This window comes from Salmo salar, chromosome ssa24 (genome assembly GCF_905237065.1).
Source record: "Salmo salar chromosome ssa24, Ssal_v3.1, whole genome shotgun sequence".
Taxonomy (NCBI): domain Eukaryota; kingdom Metazoa; phylum Chordata; class Actinopteri; order Salmoniformes; family Salmonidae; genus Salmo; species Salmo salar.
This window is the reverse complement of record NC_059465.1, coordinates 46,085,762-46,106,165: the sequence shown is the minus strand read 5'-3', so window position 1 is coordinate 46,106,165 and position 20,404 is coordinate 46,085,762. Positions and strand designations below refer to the sequence as shown.

Sequence of the window (20,404 nt, the reverse complement as noted above, 5' to 3'; positions counted from 1 at the left end):
TACCTAGCCGTGGTCTGCCTCCCTAGCCGTGGTCTGCCTCCCTAGCCGTGGTCTGCCTCCCTAGCCGTGGTCTGTGTACCTAGCCGTGGTCTGTGTACCTAGCCGTGGTCTGTGTACCTAGCCGTGGTCTGCCTCCCTAGCCGTGGTCTGCCTCCCTAGCCGTGGTCTGCCTCCCTAGCCGTGGTCTGTTTACCTAGCCGTGGTCTGCCTCCCTAGCCGTGGTCTGTTTACCTAGCCGTGGTCTGCCTCCCTAGCCGTGGTCTGCCTCCCTAGCCGTGGTCTGTGTACCTAGCCGTGGTCTGCCTCCCTAGCCGTGGTCTGCCTCCCTAGCCGTGGTCTGTGTACCTAGCCGTGGTCTGCCTCCCTAGCCGTGGTCTGCCTCCCTAGCCGTGGTCTGCCTCCCTAGCCGTGGTCTGTGTACCTAGCCGTGGTCTGTTTACCTAGCCGTGGTCTGTGTACCTAGCCGTGGTCTGTTTACCTAGCCGTGGTCTGCCTCCCTAGCCGTGGTCTGTTTACCTAGCCGTGGTCTGTGTACCTAGCCGTGGTCTGTGTACCTAGCCGTGGTCTGCCTCCCTAGCCGTGGTCTGTTTACCTAGCCATGGTCTGTTTACCTAGCCGTGGTCTGCCTCCCTAGCCGTGGTCTGCCTCCCTAGCCGTGGTCTGTGTACCTAGCCGTGGTCTGCCTCTCTAGCCGTGGTCTGTGTACCTAGCCGTGGTCTGTGTACCTAGCTGGGCTGGGACAGCTGAAGCATACTTTGGCTCACAAGCTGGATATGTAATAGTTGGAAACTAAATGTATTTATTTGGATTCCCTCCTCTCTGTTATTGAAGCATAAAAGTAGGTCCAGGCCTCTGACTTTACATCCCAAATGGCACCCTATCCCCTATATAATGCACTACTATGGGCCCTGGTCAAATGTAGTGCACTACGTCGGAATATGGTGCCATTTGTGACTTGTTTCAGGAAACTAAGGCATATGTCGTGCGTCACTACTTCACAGGAGAGACATTTTGAACGAACATTTTATTTAATTTGATCAAAATGTGCCTTCTGGAACATGTGAACTTGTATGTGCCTTAATAACAAACTTGTATGCCATCTGTCAAATACGAATAAAATCTTGAAATTACGAGTCTAGTTGGTTTAGCCACAGAAAAAGAAGGAACCTTCCTGCTAGCCATGATTGGCTGAGATAATGGGTGGGCTGGACATGCCGGGAGATGAGTTTGGATTGGTCTGCCATGTAGCATGCTTCTGTCTATAACATGAGCTGCTCAGTATGTGCAGGTCATCCTTTCTAACGCGTATTTGTTTGAAAGATATAACGAAGAAGTGCAAAAGTGTTGCTAAGTGTTAAGTGTTGCTAAGTGTTAAGTGTTGCTAAGTGTTGCTAAGTGTTGCTAAGTGTTGAGTGTTGAGTGTTAAGTGTTAAGTGTGCTAAGTGTTGCTAAGTGTTGCTAAGTGTTGCTAAGTGTTGCTAAGTGTTGCTAAGTGTTGAGTGTTGAGTGTTAAGTGTGCTAAGTGTTGCTAAGTGTTAAGTGTTAAGTGTTGAGTGCTAAGTGTTGCTAAGTGTTGCTAAGTGTTAAGTGTTAAGTGTTAAGTGTTAAGTGTGCTAAGTGTTGCTAAGTGTTGCTAAGTGTTAAGTGTTAAGTGTGCTAAGTGTTGCTAAGTGTTAAGTGTTAAGTGTTAAGTGTGCTAAGTGTTGCTAAGTGTTGCTAAGTGTTGCTAAGTGTTAAGTGTTGAGTGTTAAGTGTTAAGTGTGCTAAGTGTTGCTAAGTGTTGCTAAGGAAGGCTGTCCACTTTCTGGATTACCGAGTTTTGAAATCAGTGGAATGCTCGGTGGAAGCAGAGGCGTTTTTTTATTGCAAATGTGGATGGAGTCGTAAAGGGAACACAGAGAAGGTTGTGGTATAAAACACCGGTCTCCGGATTACATCTTCAAACTAAGGGCAACCATGGCATCCATTACAGAGATGGAGAAGTGTTCATCCATGTATACGGGTAAGAGAGTCTAGCTAGCTACATTTTAAAAATATTATAAGTTTCTAATTTTGTCAGAAAGCCACTTGCATTGCTAGCTATAGCCTAATGTTAGTATTGCTATAGCCTAATAGCTAACATGGAACCTAGTTGGTTAGCTTTAGCCACCTTTAGATTCATTCAGGGTAGTAACGTTATGAGTTGGGATGATGGTTCATTGTTTAGCTATCTAGCTAGCTACATGTCTATACAAAAAAAAATCTATGCAAGTAACTATTCCACTGTACCGTTTACACCTTTTGTGCACGTGACAAAATAAACTTTTATTTTATTTGATATAGTGTGTGTTTACCAGAGACGGTATTGTGAAGAACAACATGACCTGCACCAAAGTCAAATTAGGATATAACGTTAGGCTAACGAGACAGTGTCCAAGTTAGTAAAATTCTCTGGTAGAATGCCCTGCTTTTGATTTTGTAACACTCACCCACTGTAAGCTACTTTCTGTAATTGGCTCGCCATTAACTTGTAAATAATGATCTTGTTGTGAGTTTATTTTCCTGTAATAATGAATCCAAATTAGCTAAAGCTAAGATGTTGTCAGCTATATGATATGGTCATTGCTTGAACTGGCTAGCCAGCTAACCAAACGTTATCTAGCTAGCTAACAAGCTACAAACGAACCAAAACGTTGTTTAGAAACTGGCTTTTAGTTGCCTGGATTGCTAAATTGACATACAGATAAAGTCAGAAGTTAACATACAACTTAGCCAAATACATTTAAACTCAGTTTTTCACAATTCCTGACATTTAATCCTTGTAAAAATTCCCTGTCTTAGGTCAGTTAGGATCACCACTTTATTTTAAGAATGTGAAATGTCGGAATAATAGTAGAGAGAATGATTTATTTAAGCTTTTATTTCTTTCATCACATTCCCAGTGGGTCAGAAGTTTACATATGTAACCGATGTGAAATGGCTAGTTAGTTAGCGGTGGTGCGCGCTAATAGCATTTCAATCAGTGACGTCACTCGCTCTGAGACTTGAAGTAGGGTTTCCCCTTGCGTTGCAAGGCTTTTGTGGCGCGATGGGTAACGATGCTGCGTGGGTGACTGTTGTCGATGTGTGCAAGGGTCCCTGGTTCGAGCCCGGGTTGGGGCGAAGAGAGGGACGGAACCTACACTGTTACACATACACTCAATTAGTATTTAGTAGCATTACCTCTCAATTGTTTAACTTGGGTCAAACGTTTCAGGTAGCCTTCCACAAGCTTCCCACAATAAGTTGGGTGAATTTTGGCCCATTCCTCCTGACAGAGCTGAGTCAGGTTTGTAGGCCTCCTTGCTCACACACGCATTTTCAGTTCTGCCCACAAATTTTCTATAGGATTGAGGTCAGGGCTTTGTGATGGCGACTCCAATACCTTGACTTTGTTGTCCTTAAGCCATTTTGCCACAATTTTGGAAGTTTGCTTGGGGTCATTGTCCATTTGGAAGACCCATTTGCGACCAAGCTTTAACTTCCTGACTGATGTCTTGAGATGTTGCTTCAATATATCCACGTAATTTTCCGTCCTCATGATGCCATCTATTTTGTGAAGTGCACTAGTCCCTCCTGCAGCAAAGCACCCCCACAACATGATGCTGCAACCCCCGTGCTTCCCAGTTGCGATGGTGTTCTTCGGCTTGCAAGCCTCCCCCTTTTTCCTCCAAACATAATGATGGTCATTATGGCCAAACAGTTCTATTTTTGTTTCATCAGACCAGAGGACATTTCTCTAAAAAGTATGATCTTTGTCCCCATGTGCAGTTGCAAACCGTAGTCTGGCTTTTTATGGCGGTTTTGGAGCAGTGGCTTCTTCCTTGCTGAGCGGCCTTTCAGGTTATGTTGATATAGGACTCGTTTTACTGTGGATATAGATACTTTTGTACCTGTTTCCTCCAGCATCTTCACAAGGTCCTTTGCTGTTGTTCTGGGATTGATTTGCACTTTTTGCACCAAATTATGTTCATCTCTAGGAGACAGAACTCGTCTCCTTCCTGAGCGGTATGACGGCTGTGTGGTCCCATGGTGTTTATACTTGCGTACTATTGTTTGTACAGATGAACGTGGTACCTTCAGGCGTTTGGAAATTGCTCCCAAGGATGAACCAGACTTGTGGAGGTCTGCATTTTTTTTCTGAGATTTTGGCTGATTTCTTTTGATTTTCCCATGATGTCAAGCAAAGAGGCACTGAGTTTGAAGGTAGGCCTTGAAATACATCCACAGGTACACCTCCAATTGACTCAAATTATGTAAATTGCCTATCAGAAGCTTCTAAAGCCATGACGACATTTTCTGGAATTTTCCAAGCTATTTAAAGGCACAGTCAACTTAGTGTATGTAAACTTCTGACCCACTGGAATTGTGATACAGTGAATTATAAGTGAAATAATCTGTCTGTCAACAATTGTTGGAAAAATGACTTGTGTCATGCACAAGGTAGATGTCCTAACTGACTTGCCAAAACTATAATTTGTTAACAAGACATTTGTGGTGTGGTTGAAAAACAAGTTTTAATGACTCCAACCCAAGTGTATGTAAACTTCCGACTTCAACTGTATACTAAATTCACTTTTAAACCTGATGGGTTTATTGGTGTTAAAATACACCAGATATGCTATTTTGGACCACCAGGCTGCTGTCGTTTTTGTGTTTATACTTTTTCATAATGACAACGACAAGTTTTAATGTCGGACGACAATAGAACGTTCATGATGTCACTGCGACAACTGTCTACAGACATGTCTATAGACGTAGTATAAACCAGCCTTTAGTCTTCGAATCTTTGGTTGTTTAGTACACTACTGTACTCACTCTGTTTAGCACATGGCCTCACGTGTGAATCCTTAAAGAGATGGGTGGGGCTAAAGCTTAAGAGGGTGTGAACGATGCTGAATGGGCGGAGACAAAGAAGAGCTCTCCAGTAGGTACCAAAACATTCAAGGGCCATTTTCTCAAAAGTTTATCAACTTTCAAAGCAGAATTACTTTCCCAATGTTCCTCAACTGTAGTGTATGATATACCATTTTCTAGTTCTGAGTCTCTACTTTTTTCCAAAGTAAAAAAACACCATTACAGATGTTTCTGTACATAAGACCGAATTGAGCCGGTCTGAGTTGTTGTTGTTTGGCTTTTTACTGTTATTAGATTTTACAGCTGAATTCCTTCCTTCCTTCCTTCCTTCCTTCCTTCCTTCCTTCCTTCCTTCCTTCCTTCCTTCCTTCCTTCCTTCCTTCCTTCCTTCCTTCCTTCCTTCCTTCCTTCCTTCCTTCCTTCCTTCCTCGCTGAGATCATGGTGCTTGTTTTTCTTCTTCTTGTGTGTGTGTGTGCGTGCGTGCGTGCGTGTGTGTGTGTGTGTGTGTGTGTGCGTGCGTGCGTGTGTGTGTGTGTGTGTGTGTGCGTGCGTGCGTGCGTGTGTGCGTGTGTGTGCGTGCGTGCGTGCGTGCGTGCGTGCGTGCGTGTGTGTGTGTGTCGGTGTGCCTGCATGTTGTGTGTGTGTATGTGTGTGTGTTGCAGGGGAAGGAGCTGCAGGTCGAGGCATTACCCCGTTTAGTCTAGCGCTGGTGAAATAACACAGGCCCAACAACAGACTGGAAGGCTGTCTTCTTTGCTTTACATAATACTCAATGAAAGTTCTCTTTGGTGTCTGACGAACCAGTAGAAAAAAAACAACCACTGTACTGCATGTTGTGTGTGTGTGTGTGTGTGTGTGTGTGTGTGTGTGTGTGTGTGTGTGTGTGTGTGTGTGTGTGTGTGTGTGTGTGTGTGTGTGTGTGTGTGTGTGTGTGTGTGTGTGTGTGTCTGTGTGTGTGTGTGTGTGTGTGTGTGTGTGTGTGTCGGTGTGCCTGCATGTTGTGTGTGTGTGTCGGTGTGCCTGCATGTTGTGTGTGCGTATGTGTGTGTGTGTGTCGGTGTGCCTGCATGTTGTGTGTGTGTATGTGTGTGTGTGTGTGTCGGTGTGCCTGCATGTTGTGTGTGTGTGTGTGTGTGTATCAACCATACGTTTAGTTTGAGAGAGTTCCTTCCTAATCTAATCTAATCTTCCTGTGAAAACCTCTGGGGGAAATAACCCCCTTCAACAACAGATATGGGGTAGAGGGACGTTGAACATTCCTCTTTTATGTAACTGTACCCGCCTGCCTCTCCTATGCCACCCTATTCCCTACATAGTGCGCTATTTTTGACCAGAGCCCTATGGACAATAGTCAACAGTAGTGCACTATAAAGGGAAAGGGGGGTGGCCATTTGGGACTGTCCAGTCCTAAACAGTTGCTATCTAACATCAGGACAGCCCTATTCCCTGCCCTGCGGTTGGTATAATGGTTTGAACAAGGCCTCGCTAGATTGTCATCAAATATGGACCAACCCTTTAGAAAAACAAAATCAAGATGGCAGACATTTTCAGTTCAATTTGGATCCTTCAAGAAAACGTTCAGTAAAATGAACAAGGTTGATAGAAGATTGGATCAGAACATGGAAAATAACATGGATACCTGTTCATGTGTCTAACAAACAAACCCTTTTGTGCTTGTAGGCCTACTCACTCACTACTTTAAGAATACATTATCTGAAGGATAATAACAAAGTCCTAACTAGCATTCCAGGTGACTACCTCATGAAGCTGGTTGAGAGAATGCCAAGAGTGTGCAAAGCTGTCATCAAGGCGAAGGGTGGCAACTTGGAAGAATCTCAAATATAAAATATATTTTGATTTGTTTAACACTTTTTTTGTTGGTTACCACAGCATTCCATATGTGTTATTTCATAGTTTTGATGTCTTCACTATTATTCTACAATGTAGAAAAATAGAAAATAGTAAAAAATTAAGAAAAAAACCCTTGAATGAGTAGGTGTGTCCAAACTTTTGACTGGTACTGTATGTGTACACATATTGTCTAATAGATAGACCAGATGCTTCAAGAGAAAATAGCCTAATTAATGAAAAAAACATCTAATCAACAATGGCATTATTTTCACTTAACTCTCCAACTATTGACTGTGTTCACAACTGACACCAGTTTGACACCAGTTTGACACCAGTTTGACACTAGTTTGACACCAGTTTGACACCAGTTATTTTAACTGTAATGCAGTTGATTGGTGATAATGACATGAACATGTGTTGGTGTTGACATCAATACCATTATACTCAGATTTTTACCTCCAACATAGTGGGAAATACGCGTAGCAAACAATAGCCTGAATGAAATCAAATGTTATTGGTCACATACACGCGTTTAGCAGATGTTATTGCGGATGTAGAGAAATGCTTGTGTTTCGAGCTCCAACAGTACAGTAATATATTGGCTGAGCTCCTATGTCAAGTGGTAACTGTGTGGCTCAGTTGGTAGAGCATGGTGTTTGCAACGCCAGGGTTGTGGGTTCGAATCCCACGGGGGACCAGTATGGAGAAGAGAAAAAAAGAAATGTATGAAATGTATGCATTCACTACTGTAAATCGCTCTGGATAAGAGTGTCTGCTGAATGACTAAAATGTCAAATGTGTTCTGGGAAACAGACTCCAACATCTCGGAAGAGGTACGGTCTTTTTGTTTAGCCGATGGCTTGTAATTAGCAGGATGGCAACAGAGATTAGCCCTGAATCACTACGGGTGGTGCGGAGCAGACCAATGTATTGGTTTCGTATGACGGCTCCCTGAAGTATGATTGTTCTGACTCCTGCGGGAGGCCCCATCGCTGTAAATGTCGTACGGCCACTGCAGATGTCAGATTGACCATAAAATCGGCTTTCAGTCAGTGCTGCTCCAAGAACACACTCGCCATCGTTCAATGGAAACAATACAATGAGAATAGAATTTACTATAGAAGCCAGTTGAATATCACATATCACAGTTGAACGTCACATGATGAGGATGTTTAATTTAATGTGAAGTCAGTAACGTCACATGATGAGGATGTTTAATTTAATGTGAAGTCAGTAATGTCACATGATGAGGATGTTTAATTTAATGTGAAGTCAGTAACGTCACATGATGAGGATGTTTAATTTAATGTGAAGTCATTAACGTCACATGATGAGGATGTTTAATTTAATGTGAAGTCAGTAACGTCACATGATGAGGGTGTTTAATTTAATGTGAAGTCATTAACGTCACATGATGAGGATGTTTAATTTAATGTGAAGTCATTAACGTCACATGATGAGGATGTTTAATTTAATGTGAAGTCAGTAACGTCACATGATGAGGATGTTTAATTTAATGTGAAGTCAGTAACGTCACATGATGAGGATGTTTAATTTAATGTGAAGTCATTAACGTCACATGATGAGGATGTTTAATTTAATGTGAAGTCAGTAACGTCACATGATGAGGATGTTTAATTTAATGTGAAGTCATTAACGTCACATGATGAGGATGTTTAATTTAATGTGAAGTCAGTAACGTCACATGATGAGGATGTTTAATTTAATGTGAAGTCAGTAACGTCACATGATGAGGATGTTTAATTTAATGTGAAGTCAGTAACGTCACATGATGAGGATGTTTAATTTAATGTGAAGTCAGTAACGTCACATGATGAGGATGTTTAATTTAATGTGAAGTCAGTAACGTCACATGATGAGGATGTTTAATTTAATGTGAAGTCAGTAACGTCACATGATGAGGATGTTTAATTTAATGTGAAGTCAGTAACGTCACATGATGAGGATGTTTAATTTAATGTGAAGTCATTAACGTCACATGATGAGGATGTTTAATTTAATGTGAAGTCAGTAACGTCACATGATGAGGATGTTTAATTTAATGTGAAGTCAGTAACGTCACATGATGAGGATGTTTAATTTAATGTGAAGTCAGTAACGTCACATGATGAGGATGTTTAATTTAATGTGAAGTCAGTAACGTCACATGATGAGGATGTTTAATTTAATGTGAAGTCAGTAACGTCACATGATGAGGATGTTTAATTTAATGTGAAGTCAGTAACGTCACATGATGAGGATGTTTAATTTAATGTGAAGTCATTAACGTCACATGATGAGGATGTTTAATTTAATGTGAAGTCAGTAACGTCACATGATGAGGATGTTTAATTTAATGTGAAGTCAGTAACGTCACATGATGAGGATGTTTAATTTAATGTGAAGTCATTAACGTCACATGATGAGGATGTTTAATTTAATGTGAAGTCAGTAACGTCACATGATGAGGGTGTTTAATTTAATGTGAAGTCATTAACGTCACATGATGAGGATGTTTAATTTAATGTGAAGTCAGTAACGTCACATGATGAGGATGTTTAATTTAATGTGAAGTCAGTAACGTCACATGATGAGGATGTTTAATTTAATGTGAAGTCATTAACGTCACATGATGAGGATGTTTAATTTAATGTGAAGTCAGTAACGTCACATGATGAGGATGTTTAATTTAATGTGAAGTCATTAACGTCACATGATGAGGATGTTTAATTTAATGTGAAGTCAGTAACGTCACATGATGAGGATGTTTAATTTAATGTGAAGTCATTAACGTCACATGATGAGGATGTTTAATTTAATGTGAAGTCAGTAACGTCACATGATGAGGATGTTTAATTTAATGTGAAGTCAGTAACGTCACATGATGAGGATGTTTAATTTAATGTGAAGTCATTAACGTCACATGATGAGGATGTTTAATTTAATGTGAAGTCAGTAACGTCACATGATGAGTAGATTCTCTAAATGTGTACATTCCCATCTCCAGGAAGTTGTTAGGTTTAGGTTCAAGGAAGCCACCACAATGTTCTCTCTCTCTCTCTCTCTCTCTCTCTCTCTCTCTCTCTCTCTCTCTCTCTCTCTCTCTGTCTCTCTGCTGAATACAGTAGCTCTTTCTATAATCTTTCTCTCCATTCTGACACTGTTGATGTAGTCTTTTAAATATTTTTTTTCCCAAATTCCCCCAAAAGGATTTGCAGAGAGACAGTCTTGTCAAGGAGGTTTTTCCAGTTGTTTTCAAAAGTGTTTATTTTCATGTTTATCTCTCTCCCATTTGGTATTGTTATTGGGTTTGGCCCATCTCTCCATCGTCTGCTGTCCCAGTCGAGGATGTAAGCAAACGTTTTGTTGACGTGGTTTGCATCAGCCAGCGCATAGCTAGCTGTCAAAGTTGCCAGTCAGGACATTGTCTGTACAACGCTAGAGAATAGTCTTTATTTCTGCCGTAAGTCAACCTCTCGGTCACAAACTATGAGAGACAACTGCACTCAGCCGCTATTTCCGTCTACAGTGAATGAAGTCGGGGGGCTGTAATTCCACTGCATCACAAACGAGAGAAGCCGTGTGCTTGTTAACAACCGTGTGGGGAAGGCAATAGACTCATCGTCAAATGTCACTTTTGAGACGGACAAACCGAGCTGATCTTGGGACCGAGAGACATCTTTTGACAGGTGTGTCTTCTCTTCCCTGTTTGTCTCCCGAACAGAATCCAAGGTGTGAATTTAATGAGGATGATCCACCTCTTGGAACAAAAAAAACGTTGTTTATAACGAAGCCTCATTTAAAGGTGGAGCGTTGTCACGGTAACACGTCAACCTTTGCGGTTGTTTTCCTGACCTCCCCCTGACCTCTTTGTGATGTAGAGAGGACATCCAGACGAACGGTATAAAATCATGTGCTTGTTTTCTATTGCACTGTTTTGTTTATTTAATTTTTTTATGATGACTGACTAACTTCTATAACTTTACTGACTCATTCACCTCTGAATGGAGTGGAATCAAGTCAGGTTTTGTTTTTTACAAGGGCTTTATAACACATTATAGGGACTCATATGGTGTTATAATGCTTCATAAGCCTTTAAGGCTTTACCCTGTAATACTAGCCAGTGTGGGTATGATCTAACTTTCATTAAAACCAGTATGATTGTGATCTAACTCCCATTAAAACCAGTATGATTGTGATCTATCATTAAAACCAGTATGATTGTGATCTATCATTAAAACCAGTATGATTGTGATCTAACTCTCATTAAAACCAGTATGATTGTGATCTAACTTTCATTAAAACCAGTATGATTGTGATCTAACTTTCATTAAAACCAGTATGATTGTGATCTAACTCTCATTAAAACCAGTATGATTGTGATCTAACTCCCATTAAAACCAGTATGATTGTGATCTATCATTAAAACCAGTATGATTGTGATCTATCATTAAAACCAGTATGATTGTGATCTAACTTTCATTAAAACCAGTATGATTGTGATCTAACTTTCATTAAAACCAGTATGATTGTGATCTAACTCTCATTAAAACCAGTATGATTGTGATCTAACTCTCATTAAAACCAGTATGATTGTGATCTATCATTAAAACCAGTATGATTGTGATCTAACTCTCATTAAAAGCAGTGTGGGTATGATTGTGATTTGAACTATAATTTTCCTCCGTAGTTGTGTTGTGGACATGCATTGGGGAAATTGGTTATGGTGGCGCTATGACTATGCTTTGGTCTATCAGCAAGACACATTTATTAGCTCAGTGCAAGCTGTGCAATGCAGATTTCCTTACTCCGCTGTTCAGTAAAACCCAACTCTACCTTGTTTTCAGGATTAGTTTTTTGGGGGCCTAGCTCCTATTTTCTCTAACCTGTATACCAGAAACACACCTGGAAAAGCAGTTATAACTTTGAGGAAGAGAATTACAGCTGTGATTTATCCTTCATCATGCGGTGTAGTAAAACACACAAGCCCCTGATCAGGTTAATGTGTAACTGGAATAAAGACACACACACACACACACGGACGGACGGACACGCACACACACACACACACACACACACACACGGACGGACACGCACACACACACACACACACACACGTCTGCAAATTACTTTCAAAGTCAGACAGAAGAAGTAACTGCAGTTACAGATGTAGAAGAAATTTAAAACATGTAGTGTATTTGAGGTTTAAAAAGACTTCTGAAATTTGTAATTTCCACTTTGAAATTTCAGACTTGAAAACCAAACAGTGTATTCCACGGTAAGAACCGCATACCAACGGTCCAGCATAGTGGTGGTGGTAGTGTGGTGGTTTAGGGATGCTTTGCTGCCTCAGGAACCTGGACGACTTCCCTTAATAGAAGGAACCATGAACTCTGATCTGTATCAGAGAATTATACAGGAGAATGTCAGGCCATCCGTCTGTGAGCTGAAACTGAAGCCCAGCTGGGTCACGCAGCAAGACAATGATCTCAAAACACAAAAGCACTTCTACATCAGAATGGCTGAAAAGCAACAAATATAATGTTTTGGAACGGCCTAGTCAAAGTCCAGACCTAAACCCTGTTGAGATGTTGTGGCAGGACCTGAAACGGTTAGTTCAAACCCACAAATGTCGCTGAGGTACAGTAGTTCAGCGTGGAAGAGTGAGCCAAATTTCCTCCACGGTGATGTGAGAGACTGATCAGTAATTAGGCCGTCATTGAAAATAAGAATTTGTTCTTAACTGACTTGCCTAGTTAAATAAAGGTTCAATAAAGGTTAAATAAAGGTTAAATAAAAAACATTAAGTATTTGGTTGCGGTCATTGCAGTTAAAGGTGGCACAACCAGTTATTGAGTGACAAAGGGGCATTAGGTGTTGCATAACTTTGTTAATTAAACAAATTAAATAAGTATCGCATTTTCTGTTATTTGTTCATTTATCTAATATCAGGTTCCATTTATCTAATATCAGGTTCCATTTATCTAATGTCAGGTTCCATTTATCTAATATCAGGTTCCATTTATCTAATATCTGGTTCCATTTATCTAATATCAGGTTCCATTTATCTAATATCAGGTTCCATTTATCTAATATCAGGTTCCATTTATCTAATATCAGGTTCCATTTATCTAATATCAGGTTCCATTTATCTAATATCAGGTTCCATTTATCTAATATCAGGTTCCATTTATCTAATATCAGGTTCCATTTATCTAATATCAGGTTCCATTTATCTAATATCAGGTTTTGGTTGAAGATCTGATAACATTCAATATCAACAATATGCAAAAATTTTAAAAATCATAAAGTGGACAAATACTTTTCCACAGCACTGTAAATGTATGTGTATTAATATAGTATTAAAAATAGCCTGGGCTGAGTAGGTATTAATATAGTATTAATAATAGCCTGGGCTGAGTAGGTATCAGTATAGTATTAATAATAGCCTGGGCTGAGTAGGTATCAGTATAGTATTAATAATAGCCTGGGCTGAGTAGGTATCAGTATAGTATTAATAATAGCCTGGGCTTAATAGTCATGGTGTTTGGCATTCTGCTGCTTTCCTCGTTAGGCTACCACGTCTCTTCCTGTCTTAAGCAGCCGTTTTGCTTTATTCTTTGACAGTCTCTCTCTGATCATGTTTTTAAAAGTTATCAAATCACGTTGGCTGGTATCAAACTTTGCTGTGGCTGGGGTCGTGGAAGCTCTGTCGGCACGGTGATTTCAGCTGTCCGTTTGGCCAGCGCGGTATAGGCACACTCGATTTAGCCACAGATCTCTCGGTCCGAGTTTGTCTTTTTAGACAAATTAAATGGTTCAAAATGGGGACACTTTGCCTACCCAGTAATCAAGTTCACCTACCGCCAACCGGGCTTCTGAATCTAGTTCACCTACCGCCAACAGGGCTTCTGAATCTAGTTCACCTACCGCCAACAGGGCTTCTGAATCTAGTTCACCTACCGCCAACAGGGCTTCTGAATCTAGTTCACCTACCGCCAACAGGGCTTCTGAATCTAGTTCACCTACCGCCAACAGGGCTTCTGAATCTAGTTCACCTACCGCCAACCGGGCTTCTGAATCTAGTTCACCTACCGCCAACAGGGCTTCTGAATCTAGTTCACCTACCGCCAACAGGGCTTCTGAATCTAGTTCACCTACCGCCAACAGGGCTTCTGAATCTAGTTCACCTACCGCCAACCGGGCTTCTGAATCTAGTTCACCTACCGCCAACAGGGCTTCTGAATCTAGTTCACCTACCGCCAACAGGGCTTCTGAATCTAGTTCACCTACCGCCAACAGGGCTTCTGAATCTAGTTCACCTACCGCCAACAGGGCTTCTGAATCTAGTTCACCTACCTCCAACAGGGCTTCTGAATCTAGTTCACCTACCGCCAACAGGGCTTCTGAATCTAGTTCACCTACCGCCAACAGGGCTTCTGAATCAAGTGCACCTACCGCCAACAGGGCTTCTGAATCTAGTTCACCTACCGCCAACAGGGCTTCTGAATCTAGTTCAGCTACCGCCAACAGGGCTTCTGAATCAAGTTCACCTTCCGCCAACAGGGCTTCTGAATCTAGTGCACCTACCGCCAACAGGGCTTCTGAATCTAGTTCACCTACCGCCAACAGGGCTTCTGAATCTAGTTCACCTACCGCCAACAGGGCTTCTGAATCTAGTTCACCTACCGCCAACAGGGCTTCTGAATCTAGTTCACCTACCGCCAACAGGGCTTCTGAATCTAGTTCACCTACCGCCAACAGGGCTTCTGAATCAGGTTCACCTACCGCCAACAGGGCTTCTGAATCAAGTGCACCTACCGCCAACAGGGCTTCTGAATCAAGTTCACCTACCGCCAACAGGGCTTCTGAATCTAGTTCACCTACCGCCAACACTACCGCCAACAGGGCTTCTGAATCTAGTTCACCTACCGCCAACAGGGCTTCTGAATCTGGTTCACCTACCGCCAACAGGGCTTCTGAATCAGGTTCACCTACCACCAACAGGGCTTCTGAATCTAGTTCACCTACCGCCAACAGGGCTTCTGAATCAGGTTCACCTACCGCCAACAGAGCTTCTGAATCAAGTGCACCTACCGCCAACAGGGCTTCTGAATCTAGTTCACCTACCGCCAACAGGGCTTCTGAATCTAGTTCACCTACCGCCAACAGGGTTTCTGAATCTAGTTCACCTACCGCCAACAGGGCTTCTGAATCTAGTTCACCTACCGCCAACAGGGCTTCTGAATCAGGTTCACCAACCGCCAACAGGGCTTCTGAATCTAGTTCACCTACCGCCAACAGGGCTTCTGAATCTAGTTCACCTACCGCCAACAGGGCTTCTGAATCTAGTTCACCTACCACCAACAGGGCTTCTGAATCTAGTTCACCTACCACCAACAGGGCTTCTGAATCTAGTTCACCTACCGCCAACAGGGCTTCTGAATCTGGTTCACCTACCGCCAACAGGGCTTCTGAATCTAGTTCACCTACCGCCAACAGGGCTGATGATTTATACTGTTAATATGCTTCTCACTTATTCTGACATCTTTTCTCCTCCATCTCCTCTCCTCCTCCTCCTCCTCCTCCTCCTCCTCCTCCTCTCCATCTCCTGTCCGCCTCCTCTCCTGTCCTCCTCCTCCTCTCCATCTCCTCTCCATCTCCTCCTCTCCTCCTCCTCCTCTCATGTCCTCTCCTCCTCCTCCTCCTCTCCATCTCCTCTCTTCCTCCTCTCCTCCTCTCCTCCTCCTCCTCTCCATCTCCTCTCTCCTCCTCCTCCTCCTCTCCTCCTCCTCTCCATCTCCTCTCCATCTCCTCTCCTCCTCCTCTACATCTCCTGTCCTCCTCCTCTTCTCCTCCTCCTCCTCCTTCTCCTCTCCTCCTCCTCTCCTCTCCATCTCCTCTCCTCCTCCTCTCCATCTCCTGTCCTCCTCCTCTTCTCCTCCTCCTCCTCCTCCTCTCCTCTCCATCTCCTCTCCTCCTCCTCCTCCTCCTCTCCATCGCCTGTCCTCCTCCTCTCCTCTCCATCTCCTGTCCTTCTCCTCTTTATCTCCTCTCCTCCTCCTCCTCTCCATCTCCTGTCTCCTCCTCTCCTAATTTCCTCCTCTCCTCCTCCTCTCCATCTCCTGTCCTCCTCCTCCTCCTCCTCTCCATCGCCTGTCCTCCTCCTCTCCTCCTCCTCCTCTCCATCGCCTGTCCTCCTCCTCTCCTCCTCCTCCTCTCCATCGCCTCTCCTCCTCTTCCTCCTCCTCCTCCTCCTCTCCTCCTCCTCCACCTCCTCTCCTCTTCTCTACAGTTACCTGGCTGACCAGTGCTGGAGTGGAGGCTGCGTCTACCTGATCATGCTCCGGAGGATCAAACGTAAAGCCCCTCTCCCTCCGTCCAATAGAAACAGCACCAGTGGTGTCTCCACCCACTCTCTGGATGACCTGAGCGCCGTCTCCTCCGAGACTCCCAGTAGCCCGCCGACGCAGAACGGCGATGGCAAACGTTTGCGAAAGTTCGGCGTCATCTCCCGGTCGTCGTTAAATCGTGATAGTGCAGACGGTAAGGACGGTAGCTGTGACGATGGCGGCAGGGAGACGCTGGAGAATGGTTACCACGGCTACAGAGGATCCACGGTATCCATGGAGATGGCGGTCACGCCCCCTGAGGGGAGACCAGGAAGGAAGGCTGAGGGGCCCGTGACTGTCCTGCCCCCTCTAGCGATCCCCCGTAACTTGCTGAACATTGGAGGGACCGCCACCCTGCCGAATCGCTCCCACAGGGGACTGTCAGAACGCAAGACAGAGTCATTCAGCAGTGATTCCTCCAGTCAGGTAAGACAGACAGTCTCTAAGCAGTGATACCTCCAGTCAGGTAAGACAGACAGTCTCTAAGCAGTGATACCTCCAGTCAGGTAAGACAGACAGTCTCTAAGCAGTGATTCCTCCAGTCAGGTAAGACAGACAGTCTCTAAGCAGTGATTCCTCCAGTCAGGTAAGACAGACAGTCTCTAAGCAGTGATTCCTCCAGTCAGGTAAGACAGACAGTCTCTAAGCAGTGATACCTCCAGTCAGGTAAGACAGACAGTCTCTAAGCAGTGATTCCTCCAGTCAGGTAAGACAGACAGTCTCTAAGCAGTGATACCTCCAGTCAGGTAAGACAGACAGTCTCTAAGCAGTGATTCCTCCAGTCAGGTAAGACAGACAGTCTCTAAGCAGTGATACCTCCAGTCAGGTAAGACAGACAGTCTCTAAGCAGTGATACCTCCAGTCAGGTAAGACAGACAGTCTCTAAGCAGTGATACCTCCAGTCAGGTAAGACAGACAGTCTCTAAGCAGTGATACCTCCAGTCAGGTAAGACAGACAGTCTCTAAGCAGTGATACCTCCAGTCAGGTAAGACAGACAGTCTCTAAGCAGTGATTCCTCCAGTCAGGTAAGACAGACAGTCTCTAAGCAGTGATACCTCCAGTCAGGTAAGACAGACAGTCTCTAAGCAGTGATTCCTCCAGTCAGGTAAGACAGACAGTCTCTAAGCAGTGATACCTCCAGTCAGGTAAGACAGACAGTCTCTAAGCAGTGATTCCTCCAGTCAGGTAAGACAGACAGTCTCTAAGCAGTGATACCTCCAGTCAGGTAAGACAGACAGTCTCTAAGCAGTGATACCTCCAGTCAGGTATTTCAGACAGTCTCTAAGCAGTGATACCTCTAGTCAGGTAAGACAGACAGTCTCTAAGCAGTGATACCTCCAGTCAGGTAAGACAGACAGTCTCTCAGCAGTGATACCTCCAGTCAGGTAAGACAGACAGTCTCTCAGCAGTGATACCTCCAGTCAGGTAAGACAGACAGTCTCTAAGCAGTGATACCTCCAGTCAGGTATTTCAGACAGTCTCTAAGCAGTGATACCTCTAGTCAGGTAAGACAGACAGTCTCTAAGCAGTGATACCTCCAGTCAGGTAAGACAGACAGTCTCTCAGCAGTGATACCTCCAGTCAGGTAAGACAGACAGTCTCTAAGCAGTGATACCTCCAGTCAGGTAAGACAGACAGTCTCTAAGCAGTGATACCTCCAGTCAGGTAAGACAGACAGTCTCTAAGCAGTGATACCTCCAGTCAGGTAAGACAGACAGTCTCTAAGCAGTGATACCTCCAGTCAGGTAAGACAGACAGTCTCTAAGCAGTGATACCTCCAGTCAGGTAAGACAGACAGTCTCTAAGCAGTGATACCTCCAGTCAGGTAAGACAGACAGTCTCTAAGCAGTGATACCTCCAGTCAGGTAAGACAGACAGTCTCTAAGCAGTGATACCTCCAGTCAGGTATTTCAGACAGTCTCTAAGCAGTGATACCTCCAGTCAGGTAAGACAGACAGTCTCTAAGCAGTGATACCTCCAGTCAGGTAAGACAGACAGTCTCTCAGCAGTGATACCTCCAGTCAGGTAAGACAGACAGTCTCTAAGCAGTGATACCTCCAGTCAGGTAAGACAGACAGTCTCTAAGCAGTGATACCTCCAGTCAGGTAAGACAGACAGTCTCTCAGCAGTGATACCTCCAGTCAGGTAAGACAGACAGTCTCTAAGCAGTGATACCTCCAGTCAGGTAAGACAGACAGTCTCTAAGCAGTGATTCCTCCAGTCAGGTAAGACAGACAGTCTCTAAGCAGTGATTCCTCCAGTCAGGTAAGACAGACAGTCTCTAAGCAGTGATACCTCCAGTCAGGTAAGACAGACAGTCTCTCAGCAGTGATACCTCCAGTCAGGTAAGACAGACAGTCTCTAAGCAGTGATACCTCCAGTCAGGTAAGACAGACAGTCTCTAAGCAGTGATACCTCCAGTCAGGTAAGACAGACAGTCTCTAAGCAGTGATACCTCCAGTCAGGTAAGACAGACAGTCTCTAAGCAGTGATACCTCCAGTCAGGTAAGACAGACAGTCTCTAAGCAGTGATACCTCCAGTCAGGTAAGACAGACAGTCTCTAAGCAGTGATACCTCTAGTCAGGTAAGACAGACAGTCTCTAAGCAGTGATACCTCCAGTCAGGTATTTCAGACAGTCTCTAAGCAGTGATACCTCTAGTCAGGTAAGACAGACAGTCTCTCAGCAGTGATACCTCCAGTCAGGTAAGACAGACAGTCTCTAAGCAGTGATACCTCCAGTCAGGTAAGACAGACAGTCTCTAAGCAGTGATACCTCCAGTCAGGTAAGACAGACAGTCTCTAAGCAGTGATACCTCCAGTCAGGTAAGACAGACAGTCTCTAAGCAGTGATACCTCCAGTCAGGTAAGACAGACAGTCTCTAAGCAGTGATACCTCCAGTCAGGTAAGACAGACAGTCTCTAAGCAGTGATTCCTCCAGTCAGGTAAGACAGACAGTCTCTAAGCAGTGATACCTCCAGTCAGGTTAGACAGACAGTCTCTAAGCAGTGATTCCTCCAGTCAGGTAAGACAGACAGTCTCTAAGCAGTGATACCTCCAGTCAGGTAAGACAGACAGTCTCTAAGCAGTGATACCTCCAGTCAGGTATTTCAGACAGTCTCTAAGCAGTGATACCTCCAGTCAGGTAAGACAGACAGTCTCTAAGCAGTGATTCCTCCAGTCAGGTAAGACAGACAGTCTCTAAGCAGTGATTCCTCCAGTCAGGTATTTCAGACAGTCTCTAAGCAGTGATACCTCCAGTCAGGTAAGACAGACAGTCTCTAAGCAGTGATACCTCCAGTCAGGTAAGACAGACAGTCTCTAAGCAGTGATACCTCCAGTCAGGTAAGACAGACAGTCTCTAAGCAGTGATACCTCCAGTCAGGTAAGACAGACAGTCTCTAAGCAGTGATACCTCCAGTCAGGTATTTCAGACAGTCTCTAAGCAGTGATACCTCCAGTCAGGTAAGACAGACAGTCTCTAAGCAGTGATACCTCCAGTCAGGTAAGACAGACAGTCTCTCAGCAGTGATACCTCCAGTCAGGTAAGACAGACAGTCTCTAAGCAGTGATACCTCCAGTCAGGTAAGACAGACAGTCTCTAAGCAGTGATTCCTCTAGTCAGGTATTTCAGAGCGCTCCATGGTGAGACATGGGTCCAACACATTGGTCAAATGGAGTCGCTTGGTTTAGTATATTTATTATAGAGGAAACCAAGTCTAGATTTATGTTGGTACGATGGAACCATTGCAATAGTAAAAGATCACAACTCATAAGCTAAATTAAGTGCAAAGTATTTGACCCCTACAGTGCATTCGGAAAGTATTCAGACCCCTTGACTTTTTCCACATTTTGTTACGTTACAGCCTCATTCTAAAATAGATTAAATAGTTTTTTTCTCCTCATAAATCTACACACAATACACCATAATGACAAAGCAAAAAATTACAAATGTATAAAAAAAAAAAAAAACTGAAATATCACATTTACATAAGTATTCAGACCTTTTACTCTACTTTGTTGAAGCACCTTCGGCAGCGATTACAGTCTCAAGTCTTCTTGGGTATGACTCTACAAGCTTGGTACACCTGTATTTGGGGAGTTTCTCCCATTCTTCTCTGCAGATCCTCTCAAGCTCTGTCAGGTTGGATGGGGAGCATTGCTGCACAGCTATTTTCAGGTCTCTCCAGAGATGTTCTATTGGATTCAAGTCCGGGCTCTGGCTGGGCCACTCAAGGACATTCAGAGACTTTAAGACTTCAAAGACGTCCCGAAGACAATCTT

The 20,404-nt window shown here is 43.7% G+C and overlaps 1 protein-coding gene across 1 annotated transcript in view; it reads left to right on the top strand.

The window, feature by feature from the left end:
- The window catches only part of LOC106585958 (PDZ domain-containing protein 2), a 200,708-nt gene that overhangs the window by 84,900 nt on the left and 95,404 nt on the right, over positions 1-20,404 (top strand). The window contains exon 4 of the mRNA XM_045706834.1: positions 16,023-16,545. Within this exon, the coding sequence (XP_045562790.1) occupies positions 16,023-16,545 (523 nt within the window). The remainder of the gene's footprint in view (positions 1-16,022; positions 16,546-20,404) is intronic.